General features: G+C 51.9%; 2 protein-coding genes and 1 pseudogene across 6 annotated transcripts; 2 read left to right on the top strand and 1 right to left on the bottom strand.

Moving 5' to 3' along the window:
* The first annotated feature begins 1,942 nt into the window (after positions 1–1,942).
* On the top strand, positions 1,943–17,320 carry Clip3 (CAP-Gly domain containing linker protein 3). Of its 3 annotated transcripts, none has more exons than XM_029543013.1 (14): positions 1,943–2,090; positions 2,403–2,612; positions 6,805–6,944; positions 7,027–7,120; positions 7,309–7,470; positions 7,864–7,982; positions 8,756–8,992; positions 11,583–11,718; positions 11,878–12,006; positions 13,148–13,291; positions 13,393–13,516; positions 13,699–13,763; positions 14,738–14,810; positions 15,750–17,320. In XM_029543013.1, the coding sequence occupies exons 2-14, from the start codon at positions 2,447–2,449 to the stop codon at positions 15,802–15,804; spliced, it is 1,644 nt and encodes a 547-aa protein (XP_029398873.1). In that variant the 5' UTR covers positions 1,943–2,090; positions 2,403–2,446; the 3' UTR covers positions 15,805–17,320. The 3 variants fall into 3 exon arrangements, with proteins under 3 accessions (XP_029398873.1, XP_021056962.1, XP_029398880.1); XM_021201303.2 differs by having other exon boundaries at positions 1,949–2,090; positions 2,390–2,612; XM_029543020.1 differs by having other exon boundaries at positions 1,955–2,090; positions 2,424–2,612.
* A 392-nt stretch (positions 17,321–17,712) lies between these two features.
* Alkbh6 (alkB homolog 6) lies at positions 17,713–23,719 on the top strand. Of its 3 annotated transcripts, none has more exons than XM_021205347.1 (7): positions 17,713–17,788; positions 18,425–18,503; positions 18,937–19,005; positions 21,302–21,362; positions 21,702–21,853; positions 22,054–22,170; positions 23,329–23,719. In XM_021205347.1, the coding sequence occupies exons 2-7, from the start codon at positions 18,450–18,452 to the stop codon at positions 23,590–23,592; spliced, it is 717 nt and encodes a 238-aa protein (XP_021061006.1). In that variant the 5' UTR covers positions 17,713–17,788; positions 18,425–18,449; the 3' UTR covers positions 23,593–23,719. The 3 variants fall into 3 exon arrangements, with proteins under 3 accessions (XP_021061006.1, XP_029402719.1, XP_029402725.1); XM_029546859.1 differs by having other exon boundaries at positions 17,723–17,788; positions 22,027–22,170; XM_029546865.1 differs by lacking the exon at positions 17,713–17,788 and adding an exon at positions 17,875–18,013 and having other exon boundaries at positions 22,027–22,170.
* LOC110328159 lies at positions 19,115–19,407 on the bottom strand (annotated as a pseudogene).
* Positions 23,720–23,787: the final 68 nt, after the last annotated feature.

Consider the following 23,787-nt stretch of genomic DNA (forward strand, 5'->3'; position numbering starts at 1 on the left):
TCTGAGAGCCTCTGGGACTGGCACCCAGGACACTGGCTCCACCTGCAGGGTCTCTGCTTTAAACCAGGGTCCAGTATTTAAAGAACCTTCTGGACCTGTGGGGGTGTAGGAGTGGCCTTGCAGCAGAGGTCTTGCCTATAAGAGCCACCCCCCCCTCCTGAGTTCCAACCAGCACCCACCAAACAAAATAGGCCTCTAATCCTACCAAGTGGAAGGCAGGGGCAGGAGAATGACAGCAAGTTCAAGGCTAGCTTAGGCTATTTGCAACTGTGTCACAAACGAGCAGGCTTGCTAACACCTGCTGTCGGGTGACACAGCCTCAAACCATCCCCGCCTTTGAGTTCATGTCTGCTTGAGAAGAAGGTGAACTAGTGGGGCTGGTGAGATGGCTCAACAGGTAAGAGCACCCGAATGCTCTTCCAAAGGTCCTAAGTTCAAATCCCAGCAACCACATGGTGGCTCACAACCACCCAAAAAACGAGATCTGACTCCCTCTTCTGGAGTGTCTGAAGACAGCTACAGTGTATACATATAATAAAAAAAAAAATCTTAAAAAAAAAAAAAAAAAAAAAAACAAAAAAAAAAAAAAAAAAAAAAAAAGAAGGTGAACTAGTAAACTAACAAACCAAATCACTCCAAACCAATAAAGACTAAAGAAGAGTGGTTGACGGCAGTGTGTCTGTGGCACGTGGGTGGAGAGGGAGCCTGTGGCAGGCACTTGGGCCAGTGTAAGAACAACTCTGCAGAGCCCCTACCATCTGGGTCATCTCAGCCCAGCGAACACCTAAGGGGGGGGGGAACAGTTTTTATAAAGAGCAAAGATGTCACTGAAAAGGTACTTATGGGTAAAATACTAAGAGGGAAGGGAGGGAACCATCCAGGTGTCTGTGGGAAGACTTCCTGGGCAGAAGGGATGGTGAGGATGTGGTACAGATGTACTGAAGTGAACTAAGTGGATCCTGAGGGAAGGCCATGTGGGGCCATGGTGGCTATGGTGGGCAACACTGGAGAGTGTGTGAGGAGGAGGAAGAGCAGGAAGAGGAGGAGGAAGGATTGTAATTGGTTCTTGCTATATTGCCCAGGTTGGCTCTGCATCCAGGGCCGCTGCCTTCAGCCTCCTAAGTGCCAGGATTGTAGGCCTGTACCACACCTATGAACACTGGCTCTTGCGGGGGTTGGTGTCAGATAAGCAAACGGGTCTGAGTCCAGCTCCAAGGCAGAGCTTGTTGTTAGGGCGCCAGTTCAGTCAGGCTGAGGCTCTGGTCCAGGCAGGGAGAGGCAGGAGAGGGAGGATAAAATTCTGGAACTATCTCGAAAAGGGAGTTCCCAGTCTGCCCATTAGAAGGAAGAGGTGGAAGGCCCAAACCGCGGTGATTTGGGGTGTAGCAGGTAGGCCGGCGGGTGTGAGGCTGAGGTGGCCCTGAGCCAGAAGTGATACTTATTTTTAGAGATGGCACCCGGAGACCGATGGGCACCCTCTATACTACTGCAACCACGATGCTGGATTCAAGTACCACCATCCTTGAGCAGGTGGCTAACCTTTCTGTCCTGGGTGATGAGAATAAGAGTGAAGAGGAAGATGTGGCCCTCCCCTGACGTGGGACGTGGGATGAGCATAGAAGGCGTAGGACTGAGATTTACAAAGAGCTGACACAGTACCAGACTCACCACTGCTCAATACGACCTGGTTTGCTAAGTGGAGGAAAACACCCGTTCCCACCCATGTCTTTTTAGTCCTCCTGTCTACCTCATCCTGTTCCAACTCTATGCTTGTCACATCCTTCCAGGGGACTAGCTCCTCTTCCTCTGGAGATCCTGAGTGTCTAGCCCCTTCCCGTGGCCTCCAGCGTCTGCCTCAAAAGCTCAAAAGCTCTGTCTCCCAGCTTCTCCTCCCCCCCCCCCGCGTCTTGTCACTGCGCATGCTCCGCCAGCGCCCCTCCTTCTCCATCCCCATCCCCCGCCAGCGTCTGGGCCTCGTCCCCTTCTCTCTGTCTCCCACTCGTCCCCCATCTCGTCCCCCGACACTGACACCCCGATACTCCTGCACTCTCTTCAGTCCCAGCCTTGCTCTCCAATCGGCGCCATCTGAGGTAAGATGGGAGGCTGGGGAGAAGGGGAGGGGCGAAGCATCCTGCATCCCTAGATAAACAAACCCCGGGAGGGGGCGGCCGAGACCCAGGGGCCTGGCACCCGAAGAGAAGAATGGGAGGCTGGGCCTGAGAGAAGTGGCAGGCATTGGGGCCCATATCCCTGGGCCTTCTAACGAGTAACGGGAATCCCTTTGGTTGCCCAAATCCAGAGCTGGGGACTAGGGAGCCTCCCGTGGCTCTTAAAGGGGCTTGGACCCCCGCGCTGTGGGGAACCCTCTCTAGCTGACCTCTATCTTAAGGATTTGCCTCCAGGCCACCCCCAACTTTGCACCAGCCCCCAAGGGCTACAGAGGACCATGACTAAGACGGATCCTGCCCCAATGGCCCCTCCGCCCCGAGGGGAGGAGGAAGAGGAGGAGGAAGAAGAGGAACCGGTCCCAGAAGCCCCCAGCCCCACCCAGGAGCGCCGTCAGAAGCCGGTTGTGCACCCCTCAGCACCTGCTCCACTCCCCAAAGACTACGGTAACCACTGTCCCCACCCTAGTATCTAGTCTGTAGCTTTAGGTGATGGTGGGTGGCTGAGCTGTGTTGATGGTGATGATGGGGGCATGCTGAAGGTGGTCCACTGGAGTCTTTGTTGATGAGTCCTTTAGCCCGCTCTCCTTCGTTAATTACACTCATCTGTTAGAGAGTGGGGGCTGGAAAAATTCTAGTCCTCCATTCATGACATATCAATTCAGTCGTTTAGTCATTCAACAAACACTGTCTGGAGCCTAACTTTATGCTAGGAACTGGAGCTACAGCACAGAGCAAGATTTTCCTAAGACTTTGCCGAGAGAACTCCCCAATCGCAGTCCCACAAATGAGGCTAAATATGAGATTACAGGAGACAATGAGATTGATTTTATCAAGCACAGGATGCTGCAAGAGCTTTTAAAGACAGGGTTCCCCTTAAGAGGTAGCATGTGAGGAAAACCTAGGTCAGAGCAGGGAGGAGGAGGCTGCAGGAGAATTAAACACAGGAGTCAAGGGTCTGGGGTGGAAGGGTGTGAGGAAGGAGCTGAGAGTAATTGGGGAATCGAAGTGTTTATTCATTCGTAGAGGACGGAGGATCCAGGCATCAGTCTTGCTGTCAGAGAGACCCAACAAGTGAAGGGACACACTACTGTGCACAGTGGAGTGTGTGCTGTCAGAGTATCAAAGGGCGAGACATCCAGAGGGAGACACAGGTAGTTGCTGGCTCTTTCTGATTAGGTGCATTGCAGACTGAAGCCAGAAGCACCAGGAGGAAGCAACGGTAAGCAGCTTGGACCAATAGCTCCAGTTGGACAAGAGTATGTGCAAAGACCCAGGGGCAGGAATGCAGAAGAGTGTGTGCAAAGGCCCAGAGGCAGGAATGCAGAAGAGTGTGTGCAGAGGCCCAGGGGCAGGAATGCAGAAGAGTGTGTGCAAAGGCCCAGAGGCAGTAATGCAGAAGAGTGTGTGCAGAGGCCCGGGGGCAGAAATACATTTGGAATGCAAGACCACAAAGCTGCACTTAGGGAGTAATCAGAAATGGGGACAGGTCTGGGAGGGACTTCCAGGCCACACCAAGGGCTTTCCCTGTATTCTGAGTGTGAAAAGGAGAGAACAATGTGTGCATGTATATAATCTAAAAATAGAGCAGGGCAACCTTGTTAATTACATTTTAGTTGATTTTGTATGTGCTTGCATGTGCATGCCACAGCATCTGTGTCCCAGTCAGGTGACACATTTCTGTAGATCTTTCTCTTCTTTTACCCCGTGAGTCCGGGATCGAAGTTGGGTCATCTGGCTTGGTGACAAGCCTTTACCAGCAGAGCCATCCCACCGGCTTTCGATTGACAGTCTTGAAAGCTCCTTCTGGCTTCTGAATAGAGAGAGATGGAGCTCAGCCCCGGCTGGATGTGGGAGAGGGGTTTAAGGACCTCTCCAGAGAAGGTGTTGGCCGGCTGCTCCTAGGGGCTGTGAGATTCAGAAACTTAGTGCTAGGTTCAGAGAGTTGAGGGATGGGGCAGGAGGGATCGCCCGTGGACATGTCGCCTACAAGGGATTGATCAGAGGGTCAAATTTTAGTCTAGCTAGAAAAATAAAAAGAATATTATCTGGCAAGATGGCTCATTTGAAAGAGTCCTTGCCATTTAGACATATTTAGATCCCCAGTACACATGTACAAGGCTAGGCACTGGGCACTGGCCACTGGCATCTGTAATGCTAGTGCCAGGGAGTCAGAGACGGGGATGCCTGGAGCTGACCCTATCTCAAAACTAAGGTGACCATCAGAGGGAGACACCCGATGACATCAATCTCTCCATATGTATATACACAGAGCCACACACAACAGTATCATCTGAGAGTTTGGGGTCCACCCCAACAAAGTGGAAAACCTTTAGAAATTGAACAGGACCTGGCTGGAAGTCATGGAACCTAGGCTGGGCTCCAGGCATAGTCCTGCTTGTAGGACAAAGGTCTTGGAAGTGTGGCTTATTCAGGGAGAAAGCTGCCAGTGGTGTTTGTTGGCTCCGTTCATGTTTTATTTCTGAAGAGATCCACTAGACCTCTCCTGCATGGCGGTGTTGTGTGAAGTGGGCATAATGTAGGCACACCCCCGAAGGCAGAACAGAAACACAGTGTGTGCATGAAGCCTGATAATGATGAAGGTGAAGGTGATAATCGAGAATGGGAGACCAGAGAGGAGAGAAACTTGGGGTGTTGTTTAGCGTGCTTAGCTCAAAGCCTTGGATTTTGTTCTCAGCAGGGAGCGGACTAGGAGGAGAAAGGGAAGGAGAGAGAGGGTAAGAGGAAGAAGAGTGGAGAGGAAGGAGTCCTGGGGAGGGAACACATGTACCATTTTGGGGGGTTTGTGCTACAACAAGACATAACAGGCAGCTTGGACAGGAGGCCAGGGCTAGCGGCTCAGACTGGGTGGTGTGAGGAGGCCGCTCTGTGGATTTGGGTTTGCAAAGCGTTATGAAGGCTTGAAGGAGGACACTGGACAATAGCAGTGCAGAGAGGCCAGGATTTGCTTGGCACATTGGAGGGACAGAAGGTCAGTTGGCTGAAGGGCTAAGGGAGAGGGAGGGTGCAGAAGATAAAGGGAGCAGATTGTGCAGAGCCTCGTGCACCACGGGGAGGCCTGTGGGCAGCTGGGAACCAGAGGAAGGTTCTGAGCCAGGAAAGGCTATGACGTTAGTGGATGGGGACAGACTCCTGACGCACTGTCCATGGTCACGCCTCTGGATGTGTGGGATCCAGTCTTCACTTATTCGTCCACTGAGCACATGCCGAGGTCCCTGTGGAGTGTCACCCAGAGCAGCACTCACCAGCATCCATTTAAGAAACAGACATGCCTTCCAGCACTGCCCTGGCCGGCCTCAGATCGGACCAAGCCTGTTCATGGCTCTGTTTTAGAGATGCCACACAGAGCTTAAACTTTTAAAGCTTTATTATTTTATTGTTCTTAATTATGTGTATTCATGTGCGTGCGTGCGTGCGTGCACGTGAGTGCAGGTGCTTGAGAAGCCCAGGGGTGTCAGGTCAGGTCAGGTGTCACCCTAGAACAGGACCTACAGGCAGGTGTGAGCTACGTGAGGAAGGTGCTGGGGCTGAGCTTAAGTCCTCAGCAAGCACAGCATGGGATCTGAACCACCGCATCATCGCCCCAGCCTCCAGAAATTTGTAAAGATGCCTTTGAGTTTCTTAAAAACAAACAATCAAGGCTGGGCAGTGGTGGCGCACGCCTTTAATCCCAGCATTTGGGTGGCAGAGGCAGGCAGATTTCTGAGTTCAAGGCCAGGCTGGTCTACAGAGTGAGTTCCAGAACAGCCAGGGCTACACAGAGAAACCCTGTCTCGGAAAACCAAAACCAAACAAACAAACAATAACAACAAAAACGCAAAAGATTTCTGGCATATTTATTTATCTGAGACAAGGTCTGGTGGCCTAGAACTCCCTGTTTAGACCAGGCTGTCTTAGAACTCACGGAGCTCCATCTGTTTCTCTCTCTCATGTGCTTTGTGTCTGGCCAGGCTTTTTGGATAAAAATTAAAAAAGAAAAACTTACCTCCTCTTGGAATTTGACTAGACTGTGTCCATTACACACACACACACACACACACACACACACACACACACACACACACACACACACACGGTGCTGATGACTGAATTCATGCTAAGCCAGTATCTACAGCTGAGCTAAGTCTCCAGCAGCTACATTGTGGAGGCAGGGTCTTGCTATGTAGATCAAGCTGATGTGGACATTTCCATGGAGTCAGTCAGTCCATGTTAGCCTCAGATTCCCACGTGCTGAGATGACGGGCATGTGCTACCACACCCAGCGCACTGTGCCCAGAGTTTGACCTGGTAACTGGGGCCCAGAGGTTTAGCAGGACCCTTGAACGTGCAGCTGTAAAGGTGCTGAATACGGAACTGCTCTCTTTCAAAGGGTAGAATTACCAATTTCTTAAGACACTGGGTGGGTGGGGTGGGGTCTATATACTTCTCATTTAGTGCCCTCCTTGTGTTGAAACCTGCTGGTTTTCCAGAAAACACCTGTGGGTTGACTGTGGCCTTTGTGCCACCATTTCAAACCATGTATTCAAGACTCTTTAAAGGCGACGTGGTAGAGTCTCCTTCCCTCGTGATGCGAAGGGAAGACAGATTGCCTAGGGTGAGCCTGTACTTCTTTCTCCAGCTTTTACCTTCTTCGATCCCAATGACCCTGCGTGCCAGGAAATTCTGTTTGACCCGAAGACCACCATCCCAGAGCTGTTCGCCATTGTGCGCCAGTGGGTTCCCCAAGTCCAGCACAAGATCGACGTCATTGGCAACGAGGTAGGAGCACTTTGGGAGTCTGGGGAGGGAGGAGACCTGGTTCCCCGTGTTTGGGTAACTCCACGTTATCTGGTGCTCACAGATTCTGCGTCGTGGCTGCCACGTGAATGATCGTGATGGGCTCACAGATATGACACTGCTTCATTATGCGTGCAAAGCTGGGGCCCATGGAGTCGGTAAGAGCCCAGACCCTAAAACCTAGGCTCCCAGCCCTCAAGACCACCGAGGACTTAGACCCTAATAGCACATCTGGTGACTGTTATCCAAGACTCCAAAATGCGTAACTGAGACACAAGGGGCCCTCCCGACGTGTTGGGCACCTGTATTGGAAAATGGCTTCCCAGCTGACTCCCGCTCTCTGCAGGAGACCCTGCGGCCGCTGTGCGTCTCTCACAGCAGCTGCTGGCGCTAGGCGCAGATGTGACCCTGCGCAGCCGCTGGACCAACATGAACGCGCTTCACTACGCGGCCTATTTCGATGTGCCAGACCTTGTGCGTGTGCTGCTGAAGGGGGCGAGGCCCAGGGGTGAGGAGGCAGAGTCTCTCTGGAACGGGGTGGGGCCTGGATGAGGGGTGGAGCTTCTTGGAGGAAGGAGGGGGGCCCAGCGTTTTGAGAGCGTGGGGGCCACCATCCATCTGGTTAAGGGGGGGGAGGGACTCAAGATGAAAGGATAAAAGACTGAGGCCTAAGGTTGAAGGGTGTTGGGATTCAAACAGGAAACAAGGGATAGATAGACAAGCGGGATGGCAGGAGTCTAGGGTGTTGGTGGGATTAGTGGTGATAGGCTCATATACATGACAGAAGGGTAGGTTGGGCAAGAAGTTTAGGGACCAGGAGCCCTGAGCAGGGGTGAGGCTCCATGCAGATGTTGCAGACAGTCCCTCACTCTTACCCTTCCCTCACCGGCCCACTTCCCAGTGGTGAACTCCACCTGCAGTGACTTCAACCACGGCTCTGCTCTGCACATCGCTGCCTCGAATCTGTGCCTGGGTGCTGCCAAATGTTTACTGGAGCATGGTGCCAACCCAGCATTGAGGGTACTGCCACCCACCCCTTCATCTCCTCCCTCCTGCCCTCCTCTTCCCTTCAGCAGGCCTCCCAAGAGAGAGGATCAAGCCCACTCCCAAAAACATCAGGATACCTCTGCACATTTAACAAGTGAAACAACCACACCTGAGATTCCCGTAGGGTTCCTTCTGCAGCAGGTCACCTCTAATTACTATACGCCCCGTTTTACAATGGGGAGTCTGAGGCGAAGAGATCAAAAGAGTTGCCCAGGATGTGCAGTGAGGTGTTCTTTCGGTCCTGGGTGACCATCAGGCTCCAGCCTAGAGGCTTGGAGGTTGACTTTTAGTCTCTGTCTTTTTTTTTAATTGTCTGATTTTGTTTGGTTTTGAGATGGAGTTTCACTGTGTACAAAGCCCTGGCTGGCCTGAAACTCTGTGTAGACCAGGCTGGCCTCAAACCCTCAGAGATCTGCCTACTTCTGCTTCTGCCTCCCTAGTGCTGGCACCACCACTCTCTGCCTTTTTTTGTTGTTGTTGTTGTTTTTTGTTTTTGAGCCAAGGTTCCACTATGTAGCCCTGGCGGTCCTGGAACTCCCTCCGTTTACTTGGCAGACATGCACCGCTGCACCCAGGTCACATCAGGTCTTTACCCGCCATTTCCTCCTATTCCCAAATTGGCCTAGGGTGTAACTTAGCATACATAACTCCTGCTTTACCCATTCTGGGGGTCTGAGGTGTGGTCTCTAAAGGGGTATGGCTTGTCTCACTCAGTCTTTGTTTCTTGTGTTCTCTTTGATCCACAGAACCGAAAGGGACAGGTACCAGCGGAAGTGGTCCCAGACCCCATGGACATGTCCCTTGACAAGGCAGAGGCGGCCCTGGTGGCCAAGGAACTGCGGACACTCCTAGAAGAGGCTGTGCCACTGTCCTGCACCCTGCCCAAAGTTACACTACCCAACTATGACAACGTCCCAGGCAATCTCATGCTCAGCGCGCTGGGCCTGCGCCTAGGAGACAGAGTGCTCCTTGATGGGCAGAAGGTCAGGGGCTGGGATGAGGGGTGGGGAGGACTCAGCTCTCGAATCCCACCTCCCCCCACCCCCAGAGCTGGGTGCATGGGCTTCGGACAGACTCCCTGGCAGTCACACCAGACTTCTTTTCTCCCAGAAGTTGTTCTCAGCACACTGCATTTGTAGGATGTACACCCTGTGCTGAGCTCTTGACAGACCGGTCCCCTGACTGTAGCCGCAGCTGAAACAGTGATTAGCATAGCCCTCTGCACACCCGTGGCTCTCCTGGAAGGCTGTGACCCACTTCACCCTCGGGTGCAGAATCAGGGCTTTCACTGGGATGTGAGGGGCCTCAGAGTAGAAGCTAGGTGACCCAGGAGAAGGGAAGCAGGAAGTGTCATGAGTGGGGTGGCTGGGGAAGAGGCAGAGAAAGTGTGTTTCCTCCACCCACCTCAGCTTGCTTTCCCTTGCCTGGTGCCCGTCGTGCCAGTGCATTAGTGCTTTAGGACAGAGGGTCATGGTAACCCTAGCTCTGCTCAGTGGAGTTCTGCTGATAATGGAGTAGACAGTAACATGCCGTGGTGGCTCAGGTCATTCTCAGAGGCAGCAGGGATGTGACAGACACTCGGTGCCTGGGTTCAGGAAACACCCTGGCTGGAGGCAGGAGACGTTTTAGCTGGAGTGTTCCGAGAAGGCTTCCCCGAGGACGTGATGTTCAAGCTGAGGAAGGGGCTCCCAAAGGTCTGACGGCTGATGGGAAGGAACAGTGCGAGAGCAGAGGAATTCTGGGACAGGAAGAGAGCTGGAGAGATCAGAAGGGGCTGGATCGCACCAGACCCGAAGACCTCTTGTAGGAAGTGGGATTTTGTTGTTGTTGTTGTTGTTGTTGTTCAGCGAGTGTTTTGTTTCCTAACCAAAAGCTCCTGGGGCCAAGAGACGGCCCAGAGGAAAAGGTGCTTGCCATACAGGTGTGGCAACCTGAGTTCAAACACCATTTTTAAAGAGCTTGCTGTGGCCCACCCAGAAAACTTCCTGTAACTCACTGGACAGTTCCAGGGTATGGGGCTTACTCTCCCCATTTGATATCCCAGAAGAGGCTCGCCTTCTGTCCTTAACCATGGGATACCCAGTACTGTTAAAGCAACAACCAGCTTAGGCTTAGTAGCTGGCCCAGGTTCGGTTCAGTTCAGCTTTGTCACACACCAGGCGTAGGTCCTGGGATGGTGATGCTCCTCTCTCTGTCAGCTTCTCCACCTGTAAATGAGCTGACAGCGCCCACCACGGGCAGATTGGAGATGCGTGTCAGAAAGTCTGAAGCCTTTAGAAGAGAGCCCGATATATGCTAACTGAGCACACATCTCCATAGAGAACAGTTAACAGGCTAGCTCTGTCAGTCCATCTGTCTGTCCATCTGTCTTGTCGTTCCAGAGAGAGCTAGTGTTTCACAGGTGCCAGGCAAAGTCTCGGTCACTGAGCCGCATCTCCAGTCTTAATTAGCCTGCTCTTTAGACAAGGAGCTCATGGCTGGGAGTGAGAGCTAAAGTAGCTCAGCGGAAGGATGCTTGCCCTGCATGCATGAGCACTGCAGAGAAAAGAAAAAAAATGAATGGCTGTGTGTGGTGGCACATTCCTAGCTCTCAGGAGGCAGAAGCAGGGAAGTCAGAAGTCCAAGGCCAGCCTGGGCTACTCAAAACCCTGATTCAAAAAAAAAAAAAAAGACAAATTCAAGGTATGTTAAAATCAGGTGGCCTCACAGGATTATAGTGACCACAGTCACTGAGAACTCTCTGCAGCTAAGTTGTTTCTGTTTTGTTTTTGTTTTGTATAGATGTGTTTTTAGATGTGTGCACAGCAATGCAGTACCCCAGGAGTCCAGAAGAGGGCACTGGATTCCCAGTGTGACAGTCACAGGTGGTTGTGAGCCTCCTGGCATGGGTGCTGGGAACCAAACTTCTGACATCTTAATGTCAAGTGCTCTTAACCACTGAGCCATGTCTCTGGCATCTGTATGTGTCTTAAAAAAATATCACCTCCCCTACTCTTAAGCCAGGCGTGATGCCATGTGCCTGAAATCCCAGCATTGGGGAAGACTAAGGTCCAGGCCTAGCTCAAGGCAGGAGGAGGTGGGGGCACAAATGAACTGAGACAGGCTCTCTGTAGCTTAGGCTGGACTGGAACCTGTGTGATCAAGGTTGGCCTTGATCTTCTTGCAGTTCTTCTGCCTCAGCATCTAAAGTGCTGGGGTTGTAGACATGAATCACCAGAGCTGGCGTCAAACTTTTAGCTGTATGCCACTTGTGGCTATGACTGAAGTAGGTAAGACCAACCTGAGGCAATCTTTTTTTGCTTATGGTGCTGGAACCCAGGGCCTTACGCATAGTGGCACTCTACCATCGAGTTCTGTATCCCAATCCCCTCAGCATCTTTATTAAGTGGATGCAGCCTTTGTTCCCATTTGGTGGATGAGGAAGCTGAGGGATAAAAAGACCTATGCCAATAAGAGCCAGAGCTGAGATTTGAACCTGGTTCCTGCATCCATTCTGCCATGCTGCCTGTCTGCCGGTGGTCCACCATGGTATCCAAGGCTCCTGCCCAAGCCATGTTATCTTTGTCTCCCCAGACGGGCACGCTGAGGTTCTGTGGGACCACCGAGTTCGCCAGCGGCCAGTGGGTGGGCGTGGAGCTAGATGAACCGGAAGGCAAGAACGATGGCAGCGTTGGGGGTGTCCGGTACTTCATCTGCCCTCCCAAGCAAGGTCAGTCTCTGACTGGAGCCCAGGTCAGTGGGATGGGGGTGTGCTCGATCTGATGCTGCCGTCTGGGGGAAGGGGGTGGGGATGGGGGAGGAGACACTGCAAAGCCCAAGGGTCTCTCTGCTTGGGCAATGCTGACCCCAGTCTCTGCTTCCTCCCCAGGTCTCTTTGCATCTGTGTCCAAGGTCTCCAAGGCAGTGGACGCACCCCCCTCATCTGTTACCTCCACGCCCCGGACTCCCCGGATGGACTTCTCCCGAGTAACTGGCAAGGGCCGAAGAGAACACAAAGGTGAGAAGTGTGGAGTCAAAGGCATAGGAAGAGGCAGCCTTGGGAACACTGTTGGGTAGCTTGGGATTCTGTTTTTCCTCAACACCAACTGTAGAGAATAAGCTGACTCCTTACTTCAGTGACTTGGTTTCTCCTTTCACCCACCACTGGCCCAAACCAGCTTTTAGAAGGACTTCTGGGGTTCCCAGCCTCCTGAGACTTAGTTTACTCTCAGGCCTCAAGACCTCTCCCAATTTTAGGGAAGAACCTGTCCATAGGGGTTTTACTCTTTCTGTCTATAGGGGTTTTACTCTTTCTGTCTATAGGGGTTTTACTCTTTTGGAAGTTTCTGGCTTTTATGAATAGAGGTACTCATACTAAAACTCAATCTTATCTTACCACTGTCCCCCTCTCTGATGTGTGTGTCCATGTATGGACAAGTGTTGGTGGCTGCTCTCATAAATACATGCCTGCTCACATGGAGACCCGCCCGCCTCTGCCTCCTGAGTGCTGGGATTACAAGAGTTGCTGCCGCTGCCCAGCTTTCACTTAATTTTTGTGAGACAGACTCTTTCACTGAACATAAGACCATATATTTGGCTAGACTGGCCAGCACATAGGCTCCAATCTGTGTCTAGTGTCTTGGTGCCCGTGACTGCACCTGCCTCTTCACATGACTGCTGGGAATCTAAACTCAGGTTCTCAAAGCTGAGCTGAGCTCAACCCTTTTTATTTTCTAGGTGAGGTCCCACGGGGTTGCATAGGCTGATCTTGAACACCTTGGCTTGCTGAGTGATGGTGGTGCACACCTTTGATCCCAGCACTAGAGAAGCAGAGGCAGGTGGAACTCTGTGGGTTCGAGGACAGCCTGGTCTACAAATGAGTTCTAGGTCCACATAAACCCTGTCTCAGAAAACAAAAGCAAAAAACCCACCTTAGCTCATGTCTCCTGAGCCCTGGGACTATAGTCCTTTACCAATATCTTCAGTTCCTTTTCTTTTGCTGTTTGATCACAGTAGGGATTGTATTCAGGACTCAAATATATGCTAAGCAAGTGCTATATTCCCGAGCCATGGTTCCAACACTCTTCCCTGCATTGTTGAAGGGAAATTTTGAGGCTCCCGACTTCTGCCTCCATTTTTCCTTTGCCTTTCATTCCCAGGGAAGAAGAAGCCCCCATCTTCCCCATCTCTGGGCAGTCTGCAGCAGCGTGAAGGGGCCAAGGCTGAAGTTGGAGACCAAGTCCTTGTGGCAGGCCAGAAGCAGGGGATCGTGCGCTTCTATGGGAAGACTGACTTTGCTCCAGGTGAGGGTGGGCTCTGGGCTGGATGTGACTCAGGTGCATAAGGCCTTCGGTTGCATCCTTGGCACTGAGGTTGAGGCCTCCTGGCAACACCCTTGTTACAGGTTACTGGTATGGCATCGAGCTGGACCAACCCACAGGCAAACATGACGGCTCTGTGTTCGGTGTCCGGTACTTTACCTGTGCCCCAAGGCATGGGGTCTTTGCACCAGCATCTCGTATCCAGAGGTGAGCCTCACTGTGCCCCTCCACTCAGGAAGCCACCTAGAGTCCATGTCTCCCCTCAGATGGTCCTTTTGGACTGGCGAGACATGGTTGGTTGTTGTACTGTACCTATTTCCTTTATGCTCCTGGGGGTTCATTCAGCTCCTAGCCCTTCATGGTTCTGAATTTTCTGTGTGTCTCCACAGGATTGGTGGATCCACTGATACCTCCGGAGACAGTGTTGGAGCCAAAAAAGTGCATCAAGTGACAAGTGAGTTGAAGGCCGGGATGCAGGAAGGATTATGGGTATCAGAATGGGAGAAGGGCTGTGGGGTCTCAGCTATATATTAGTGACAGTCTCTGCCATTTAACCTGATACATGTGGCCAGAAAAATATGAGACAGGCCCCCAAGAAAGATAGGTCCTGTAGATATGGGGAAGTTAATAAGGGTGTGAGGGTTTAGAATACAGTTTAGTTGTAGAGCCCCTACCTAGAATCCCCCAGTGAGGGGCTGGGGGTGTGGCTCAGTGGTAGAGCCCCTGCCTAGAATCCCCAAGTGAGGGGCTGGGGGTGTGACTCACTGATAGAGTCCCTGCCTAGAATCTCCTAGTGAGGGATTAGGGGTGGAACATAACTTAAAATGCATAAGGCCCTGGGTTCAATCCTAAGCACTGAGAAAAAAAAAAAAAAAAAACCAAAAAACACCTGTGGGACTGGAGAGATGGCTCAGCGGTTAAGGTCACTGCTGTTTTCCCAAAAGACCACAGTTGAATTCCCAGAACCCACATGGCAGTTCATAATTATCTGTAATTCCAGTTTAGGGGATCTGACACCCTCATACAGACATACATGCAGGCAGAACACCAATGCACATAAAAATATTAAAAATCTGTAATACCAACATTCCTGGAGTTGAAGTGGAAGGACTACAAATTTTAGACCAACCGCAAGTACACAGTGCGACTATTTAAAACAAATGGAACCCAACCTAACTAACAAAAACCAGGGTGTAAGCAGGTACCGGGGAAGAGGAATTCGTTAGAGGGGTATTGGAGGCGTGGGTTGGCCGGGGGCATCAGGTACTAATAAGAGGTTCAAGTGCATGTAGATGATGAAGGGGTCTAGTCAGGGTCTGGAGACATGGATAGATATGACTTAGTGTATGTGTGTGTGTGTGGGGGGGGTTGTCAATAACACAGGTGACTTGATTGTCACCTCCCTTGAGACTTTGTCTTCTTCTCTAGTGACACAGCCCAAACGCACCTTCACGACAGTCCGGACCCCAAAGGACATTGCATCGGAGAACTCTATCTCCAGGTGTGTGGCTGACCTTCTAGTGGAGGGCTAGAGATGCCTGCAAGGCCACTGGCTGTGGTGTGCAGTGCCCTCCTTGGGTTGGAAATGGAAATTCAGTTGTAAGTGGAGTGGGTGTGGTGGTCATGCCTGTAATCCCAGCAGACAGGAGAGTCAAGGGTTCCATGCCTTCCTGAGCTACATGGTGTGAGACTGTCTCAGTCATGAAACCCACTTTAAAAATGAGAAAGAGACAGGTGGATCTCTCTGGGTTCAAGGACATCTTGCAACTTGGTCTACAAAATGAGTTCCAGGACACAGACGAAGAGAAAAGCTTGTCAAAGAAAACAAAACAAACAAAAAACCAAACTCAAACCCAAAAAGCCAGGCAGTGGTGGTGTACACTTTGAGTCCCAGCACTAGGGGGCAGAGCCAGCCTGGTCTACACAGCAAGTTCTAAGACGACCCAGGCTACACAAAGAAACCTTGTCTTGAAAGAACAAGCCAAAACAAACCAAAACCAGACAGAGTGTGCCGTCCTTGTCTTGTACCGTGGCTCATGCAACACTGTACAGCACAGGGAGGCTGAGGCAGAAGGATTGCCTTCAGTCCGAGAACAGCTTGGGGTATATATGAGACCCTACAACGAAGGGGGAGGGAGGGAAGGAGGACAGGAGGGGAGAGAGCATCTTTAGAAAGCAATGCTGAGGAAGCAGACCCTCTCTCCCCAAACACACACACACACACACACACACACACACACACACACACACACGCACGCACATGCACGCACGCGCACACACGCACACACACGCATGCACGCGCGCGCACACACACACACACACACACACACAGCACAAGCCTAAGCAGGCACAGCCAGAGGTAGAACGCCAGACACAGAGGTGAAGTGAGGGAGCCAGATGCCCACACCTCCGTCCCACCTGACTGTTCTTCCCCTTCTAGGCTACTCTTCTGCTGCTGGTTTCCTTGGATGCTGAGGGCAGAGATGCAGTCTTAGAGGCCCTGGATACCTTACACAGCGACAGAGTCCCCTCTAGCATCTCCTAACACAAGGAGCCCCCCAGTCATCCCAAGATAGAGATCCCCAGTGATTTCAGAATAGAAACCCCGTTAGCCAGCCCTCGATTACTGAGGTCCCATTATTAACAGATCTCCCACCACGACGACTCCCTAAATACAGACCTCATGTTACCCAAAAGAGATTCCCTGAGTAGCACCTTCAGGCTAGTCCCTGTCCCCTACTCCTCAGAGCAGATTCCCCCCAATAAACATTTTCCACTTCACCCAGGGGATGCTGACCCTCCACAACAGGACATTCTTGAGTTACCAGTGAATTAGAGTCCCATGAATGAAGACCCCCCACCCTGGTTCTCCTTAAGCATAGGTCATACCTCCAGAATAGCCAGCCACCTCACTGTTCCCATTTAACATCAGTCTCCTCAAAATGTCGTGACCCCAAGGTCACCAGAAAGCCCCTATATTCTACTCTCCTTATCAGAGATGCCCTCCATTCACTTAAGTCCCTGTTCTCACCCCTGAACAAGACACCCACTTAGCCGGCCCACTCACCCCAATTTACAAACACCAAAACCGTCCTGGAAGCATGAATTACAGGACAGCAAGTCTTCCTGCCCTCTGTACCCCGAGAGACCCCCAGTGCCTTGTATGAAGCCCACCCCACATGGCCCACAGTCCCTGTGCTGGCCAAGGCGCCCAGAAAATTCTCTATTTTTTAAAGTGATAACTTCCCCCTTTGGGGGGAGTCCCCAAATTTGGAGGACCTATTCTAGAACTCTGGGGAGTTCAAATTCCAGAGAGAATATATATTATATATATCCCCCAAATTCCCCATCCCTTCAAGCCCCACAATCTCTAGAAGACCTCAAATTTCTAATTCCCAGGACTTCCCTACCCAAGTCACAGAATCTTCAAATCCCCAGGGAATCCCAAACCTAAGACCCCAATCCCAAACCCTCAGGAAACCCCCACTACAAGGTCCTTAGGACTGGGAGGAAGGAACCTGTTGCCAGGAGGACATCCCAGGCTCTCAGGGCATCTCAAACCTGACTCCCAGGCACCAGGAGACCCCAAACAGGAAGTCCCATCTTTGGAACAAGGATAGAGGACTCTAATACTCTTAGTCCATGGATCATTTAATCTCCCAATCTCCAAATTCCATGGGCCCCAGCTTCAAGGGAACCCCCAAGTCCCAAATCTCTGATTACTAAGATGTGCAGGGCCCCAGGGCTCTAATAGGACCCCAAATCATGGAGTCCCTACTTCAACCTACCTTCCGGTCACAGGTCCAAGACACTAAATCTGAGTCATTGGCCCCAAAGGACTTTACAGCTCCTGGGCCAGACCAACAGCCTGTGGGAGAACCTGAGGGCCCCATAGGTCCAGAGCAGACCTGGGGCCCTGAACACCAAGGACAGCTCACGACTGCCCCTTCACTGCATGTCCCTAAACTCAGCATGACTCCTGTCCTCTTCAATAAAGACGTTTCTATGGCCTTCTTGTGTCAGGTCACTGGGGGGGGGGTTACTGCATTGATCTTATGCTCTTGCTGGGTAAGGATGGCAGATTTTTTTTTTTTAAATGTCCTTTCCCTGTGTCAGTGACATAGGACATACAACTTGTCCGGCGGAAGGTTAAGTCCTTCAAGCTCCTTTGCTGCACTCTCCCTCGCTGTGGGTCTCAACTGAGTCCACACGGACACGCAGGTCTGTTTTGTTCTGGAGTAGTGATTGGTAGGAACCAGGCGACGTCCCGCCCCTGAGTTTAGGACACAACCTATTCCTGAGCGAGGATGGCGGATGCTGAGTGTGAGCGTGGATTGGCTGGAGGGCGGGCCCTTAGGTTCGCTGAGTATGCCCAGTGGTCCAAAACTTCTTGCGTCAGTAATGCTTGGCGGAAGTGGCTGGGGGATCGTGCGAGGATGCGCGCGTTGAGTCTGGAAATTGGAGAAGACGCTGTGGGCGGTCAGATTTATTTTGGGGAGGGGAGTTTTGGGGGCGGGGGGAGCGGCAGGGGCGAGTGTCCAAAGGACTGAAGGTGGAGAGCTAAGGGGACTCAGGGTGAGAGCTCTAGGGGGCTCAGAGTGTGGACTCCTGACACTCAGGGGTCTGAGAGGTTCTACGGGGGAAGAAGCTTTGGCAGTCTGGCTCAGGTCCGAGGGTGCTGAAGTGAAGGGGACACTCGGCAAGGCAAGTCAGAGAGGGTTCTGAGTGGGGAGATAAGAGGAGGCTGGGAGCGGACAAGTCTGAGAAAGCTCCGAATGGGAGATGTGAAGGAGCCGAGGTGAGAGGAGGGTCTTTAGGCTCGGAGGGACCTGTGCTTACGATTGCATTCGAGAGAGGCTTCATGTGTGGGCTCCGAGAGTGTTCTCTGTGAGGCTTGGGAAGACTCACGTATACTTTGGTGGGCAACGGTGGACAGAGCGATGGAGGATTGTACTGGCTGCCGATATCCGGGCTGGGATCTGGGGGTCGCGGGACGGGGAGTGATCTTGGGGTGGCTTTGAGAAACTGAAGACTCCAGCGTTGAAGATTGGCGTTTATAGGAAGGCTGGTCACAGCTTGAAGATAGGCGGCTTGTTGACTTCCTCCTCCCCACAGGACGGCACGCGAGGAGTTGGTATCCATGGAGGAGCAGGACGCCAGGGTCCCAGCACTGGAACCATTCAGGGTGGAACAGGTTGACAAGGCTGGGGTGTAGAGGAATGTGGGAACGACGGGTGTGAGGCGGGTGGAGTGACAGATTCATTCCTGGATCTCTTGGTTGGACTGCCCCAGCTCTTCTCAGAGTCTAGCCGGCTGCCCCACTTCCAGTATGCAGTTTCACAGGCCATCCCAAGTCTCTCTCCAGAGGGAAAGGTCGCCCAGTCACGATAAGATCCCCGTGTTGGGCAAAGCTGTTCTTAACCTTGCTAATGCTGGACCCTTTAATACAGTTCCTCATGTTGTGCTGATCCCTGGCCACTATAAAATTATCTTTGTTGCTATTTTATAACTGTTTTATGAATCATAATGTAAATGTCTGTACTTCCTGATGGTCGGAGCTGGTAACCAAAGGGGTCGCGACCCACAGGTTGAGAACCACTGTCCCAACAGCAGTCTTAATTTTATAGGCGCCACCTCTAATCTACTATGTCCCTGACTTCATCTCCAAGGGAGAAGAGGAGTATTTGCTTCGACAGGTATCTCTCTCTCTCTCTCTTTCTCTCTTTGCGTGTGTGTTTGTGTATGTGTGTTTGTGTGGTCACACGACAGGACAGCACACGGCAGAAACGTTTATTGGGGGGGGGGTTATCCATCCTTCTTGGCTGCAGCTTTCCTCATGGCTGCCAGCACGTTGCTCCCCTCTTCCTGCTTCCTCTTGGCATGGATGTGTGTGCCCACCCTCATGATGAACCTGAGTGCCCGCTTGCCCTTGGACACCTTGAGCAGCCCCGAGCCGCGCTGCTCATTGAGCCGCACACCTGCCTGGTCATGTCTCACATGACCTTAGTGTGCTCCGTGAGGGGCCATGGCGCTGGCTGTGCCTCGGCTTGCTGATGTTATTCTGTCACCTTATGGCCCTTGTTGAGACCCAGGGCCATGGCTGCTGCTCTCCTATGGGGCTGGAACAGGACCCCCTCCCCTGTCTTTCTTGTCTTCCCATAATTCCTTCCCAAACTCAGCCCCTGTATGAGAACCCCGGAACTGGGAAATCCCTGGCAAGGAGATTACCTTTGTGCACCCCCATACTCCCCATTCCTCTTTCAGACGTTTCTAGCTCTGTCTGAAAGAGCTTTCTTAGCCAGGTGTAGAGGCACACACTTGCAGTCCCGGCTAGGGAGGCTGAGGCAGGAGGATTCCAATTTCAGGCCTTTTGTTTTTTTTTAGATTTTTTTTTTAAAGATTTATTTATTTATTATAAGTACACTATAGCTGTCTNCAGACACTCCAGAAGAGGGCGTCAGATCTTGTTACGGATGGTTGTGAGCCACCATGTGGTTGCTGGGATTTGAACTCTGGACCTTNGGAAGAGCAGTCGGGTGCTCTTAACCACTGAGCCATCTCACCAGCCCGATTTTTTCTATTTTCTTTTTTTTTTTTTTAAAGATTTATTTATTTTATATAAGTACACTATAGCTGTCTACAGACACTCCAGAAGAGGGCGTCAGATCTTGTTACGGATGGTTGTGAGCCACCATGTGGTTGCTGGGATTTGAACTCTGGACCTTTGGAAGAGCAGTCGGGTGCTCTTACCCACTGAGCCATCTCACCAGCCCCTAGATTTTTTTTTTTAATTTCATGAGTGTGTGTTTGTTTTGTTTGCAGGTATGTATGTGCACTACCTATGTACAGTGTCTAAGAAGGCTAGAAGAGGGTGTTGGATCTCTCCTGAAGCTGGAGTTACAGATGGTTGTGAGGGGCCACGTGGGTGCTAGGAAGTGAACCTGGGTCCTTGGCAAGAGCCGCAAGTGCTTTAAACCACTGAGCCAACTCTCTAGCCCTGTATCATGAGGTCTTGTTTGAAACAAAGCAAACAAAATAAACAAGAAAGAGGTTCCCTTAGAGGGTTAGGAAAACTAAGGTGTGTGTGTGTGTGTGTGTGTGTGCGCGCGCGCGCTTGTGCATACACGTGTGTGTGTGTGTGTGTGTGTGTGCGCGCGCGCACGCTTGTGCATACACGTGTGTGTGTGTGTGTGTGTGCGCGCACGCTTGTGCATACACGTGTGTGTGTGTGTGCATACACGTGTGTGTGGGTTGGTGCGTGTGCATATGCATGTGTGTGTGTGTGTGTGTGTGTTCCTGCTGTGGCATACAGCTAGGCACACACTGTACCATCAAGACACACCTCCACCAGCCTAAGGGCTCACTTATAAAGCTTGAATTCCCTACACTGAGATCGTCCAGTTTAACCTCTAAAACAAGGGTGTTACTGAGATCACATTCCTGACAGGAATAGCCCAGTGCAACCCCAGAGCCTTGGGAACAAAGTATCAGAGCTCATTTTCCCTGTGTTGAGACATCCCAGGTTGGGTGTGGTGGCTCTGGGAGGGAGGATGCAGGAGAATCTGGAATCCACAGCCATTCTCAGTTATGCGGAGATTTTGAGAGCAGTCTGGGACACATGACACTCTTTACCAGCCCCCCCAATCTGGGCCTACACCACACCAAGAGTAATTCCCATTTGCAGCTGTGGGTGCAACCTGGGCAGAACATCTGTTACCTCACTGATTACCAAAGTTGAATCAGCCAATCTGGCTTGGCAAGTGTCCCCGTGCTTCCCCACGCCATCATGAGTCTCCTTCTTGAAGCTAAACTCTTGATAAAGCAACCTTCCTGGATAGAGGAGGACTACCTTTTGGTCAAAATTATATGAAAAGCTGCTCTCCCCAACTAGAACCCTAGACAAGCTCTAGGTAGCCCATTTTTACTCCACATAAAGGCCCTTGTGTTGGCATGGGCAGGAAAGTCCTGAAAACCCCATTCCTTGCCTCCTAGGTTTTCAATGCCCCAAAGCCAAAGTGGACCCAGCTGTCTGGGAGGAAGCTTCAGAACTGGGGTAAGCGTTCCTGGCTGGGGAATATGTTTGGGAAAAGATGAGAAGAACTCAGGTTCAATGGTTTCAAAACATATGAGGCTATATCCAAGGGTTTCAGGGGTCCCAGGGCAAGGAGGATTCCGAGGTTGGTGATGGTCTTGAGGGATTTAGGCATCTATTAGTTGGTTGGGAGTATCTCTAAGAGCCAAGTGCTTTGAAGGAAACTTCAGAAAGATCCAGTGGCAGTCTCCAAAACTCAGTGGGAAGAGAGATGCTTTCAACCACTGGAATATCTTTAATGGGGGTACCAGATTCCAGGACTCTGATTGAATCCCTTCAAACCTCCATTGCACTCTGCAGGTGGGCTTCCCCATCCCCGGGGGATGGTCCCTGAGCGACTCCCTCCATGGCTTCAACGCTACGTGGACAAAGTGTCTGACCTCAGCCTTTTTGGGGGTCTCCCAGCTAACCATGTCCTTGTGAACCAGTATCTGCCTGGGGAGGGCATCATGGTAACTGCACATTCTCATCCCAGTTCCCCTGCTAAGCACCTCCCCCGGATCTCCAAGTCATTAAGAGGAGGCTAGCCATCATGCTTGCCTACCCTCACTCCACACACTCCACTAGGCACGTTCCTCCCTGTCCCAGCTTGGGAACCCCACTTTGACTTAGTGGAGTGGCGTAGGCTCCCTGGTGCCCCCTTCCTTCCCAGCCTCATGAAGATGGACCACTGTACTACCCAACGGTCAGCACCATCAGCCTGGGCTCCCATACTGTCCTTGATTTCTATGAACCTCGACAGCCAGACGATGATGTCCCTACAGAGCAGGTGGGTCCTGAGATGATGCCCCGGGCCTTTGGGGGCATCCTAACATCCGACATGCCATATGCTCCAGGACAGTCTGACCCTGCCTGTATTTAGAGTACTCCTCACACCCAGACGTGCTCCCCTGTCCCTGTTGGGTATCCCTGCTTTCTCCCAGATAGCCAGCTCATACGCGTCCAATCTGCTTGTACGGTGCCCCAGCGGCCATGATACCCACGGATACCGATACTTACGTCTCCATGGTATTGGATGGCTAAGGATATGGATGACCCGTGACCCTCCCTCAGAGCACTGGAGCTCAACATGGTGTTCCAACAAAGTTTTTTTTAGAAATTACTATTAACTTATTTTTGTGAGCAGATGTACGTAGCCCAGGCTGGCCTCACGGTTGCCATCTTTCTGTCTCATCCTCCCAGTGCCAGCATTATAAATGTGTGCCCCCATGCCTGGCTCCAACGCATATTCTTGACATCCTTGAGACATCCCAGTGTGTCATTCACTCATGTGTGCCCCAGTGTCCTCCCAGACGGCACAGGGCACCTTAATACCAGCGTCCTGAAACTAGTCATATGTTCTATGACCCCTACATTCTCCTTAACCTCCCAGGGCTCTGTTGGGGACACCCAACACCGTTATCTCTGACTTGTAGCTCTTAAGTCTTGCATTCTTCATACCCCAGTGTTCATAGAGTCCCCACACACACACACAACACCCTGGGCCAGATGTGTCTTAGCTCCACTCCCTAAAGTTCCCTCTTTTCCATCCCAGGCAGGCTTGTTGCAATACCATTTCTGACTAAAGCCTCCCTAGCATCCAGAGTCCTGGGATAGGCCACCCCCTTTAACCTCTGTATTAGAGCCTGGCCCCAGCAGTACACCCCCACATTAGCGCTGCATAAGTATCCCTGGGACTGCCCATTTCTGTCCCGGCCCCTCAGATGCCAGCTGAAGCTCCCACGATGTACTAACAACCCTTTATATCTTCAAATGCAGCATAGGCCCTGTCTCCTCCCAAAGGACTGGACACACACGGTGGCCCAATAGCATTGTCCCCAGAACCTATAGATTACTACTCCTAAGGGCCTGCTGACCCTTGCCCCTGACCAGCTACGGACCCCCGCTGACTTTTCACTCACTCCCATTATCAACTGATTTCCCGCAGCCCAGGCCGCCTCAACAGCCCATCACCTCGCTGCTGGTGGAACCACGGAGCCTGCTGGTGCTCCGGGGCATAGCTTACACACGCCTGCTCCACGGCATCTCAGCAACCCGTGTGGATGAGCTGGACGCCACCTCGCTGCCACCCAATGCCGCCGCCTGCAAGTCTGCGCGGCCCGGAGCCCACCTGGTGCGCGGCACCCGCGTCTCGCTGACCATTCGCCGTGTGCCCCGTGTGCTGCGCGCCAGCCTCCTGCTGAGCAAGTGACCACCAGGCTCTAAGACCCGTGACCTTGGAACCCTAGAGCGGAGGTAGCGGTCCAGGATTATTTCTTTTCCGGTAACTATGGAAACCATGGAAAAGACACATTCCAAATAAACAGAAAATACCTTTACTCGTTTTGTATTTTTTTTTTAACTAGGTGGGAACAGATGCTTCAGTTCCTTTCTTTCTCGCTGCCCC

The sequence above is a fragment of the Mus pahari genome, chromosome 1, assembly GCF_900095145.1.
Source record: "Mus pahari chromosome 1, PAHARI_EIJ_v1.1, whole genome shotgun sequence".
Classification (NCBI taxonomy): domain Eukaryota; kingdom Metazoa; phylum Chordata; class Mammalia; order Rodentia; family Muridae; genus Mus; species Mus pahari.

Excerpts from the sequence above, each read along its gene's own strand:
- Clip3 (XM_029543013.1), top strand. The coding sequence starts at position 2,447 with ATGACTAAGACGGATCCTGCCCCAATGGCCCCTCCGCCCCGAGGGGAG. Across the intron at positions 13,292-13,392 it reads GAAGACTGACTTTGCTCCAG|GTTACTGGTATGGCATCGAG; the intron begins GTGAGGGTGGGC and ends CCCTTGTTACAG. Across the intron at positions 13,517-13,698 it reads CCAGCATCTCGTATCCAGAG|GATTGGTGGATCCACTGATA; the intron begins GTGAGCCTCACT and ends GTGTCTCCACAG.
- Alkbh6 (XM_029546859.1), top strand. The coding sequence starts at position 18,450 with ATGGAGGAGCAGGACGCCAGGGTCCCAGCACTGGAACCATTCAGGGTG. Across the intron at positions 19,006-21,301 it reads AGGAGTATTTGCTTCGACAG|GTTTTCAATGCCCCAAAGCC; the intron begins GTATCTCTCTCT and ends CTTGCCTCCTAG. Across the intron at positions 22,171-23,328 it reads ATGATGTCCCTACAGAGCAG|CCCAGGCCGCCTCAACAGCC; the intron begins GTGGGTCCTGAG and ends GATTTCCCGCAG.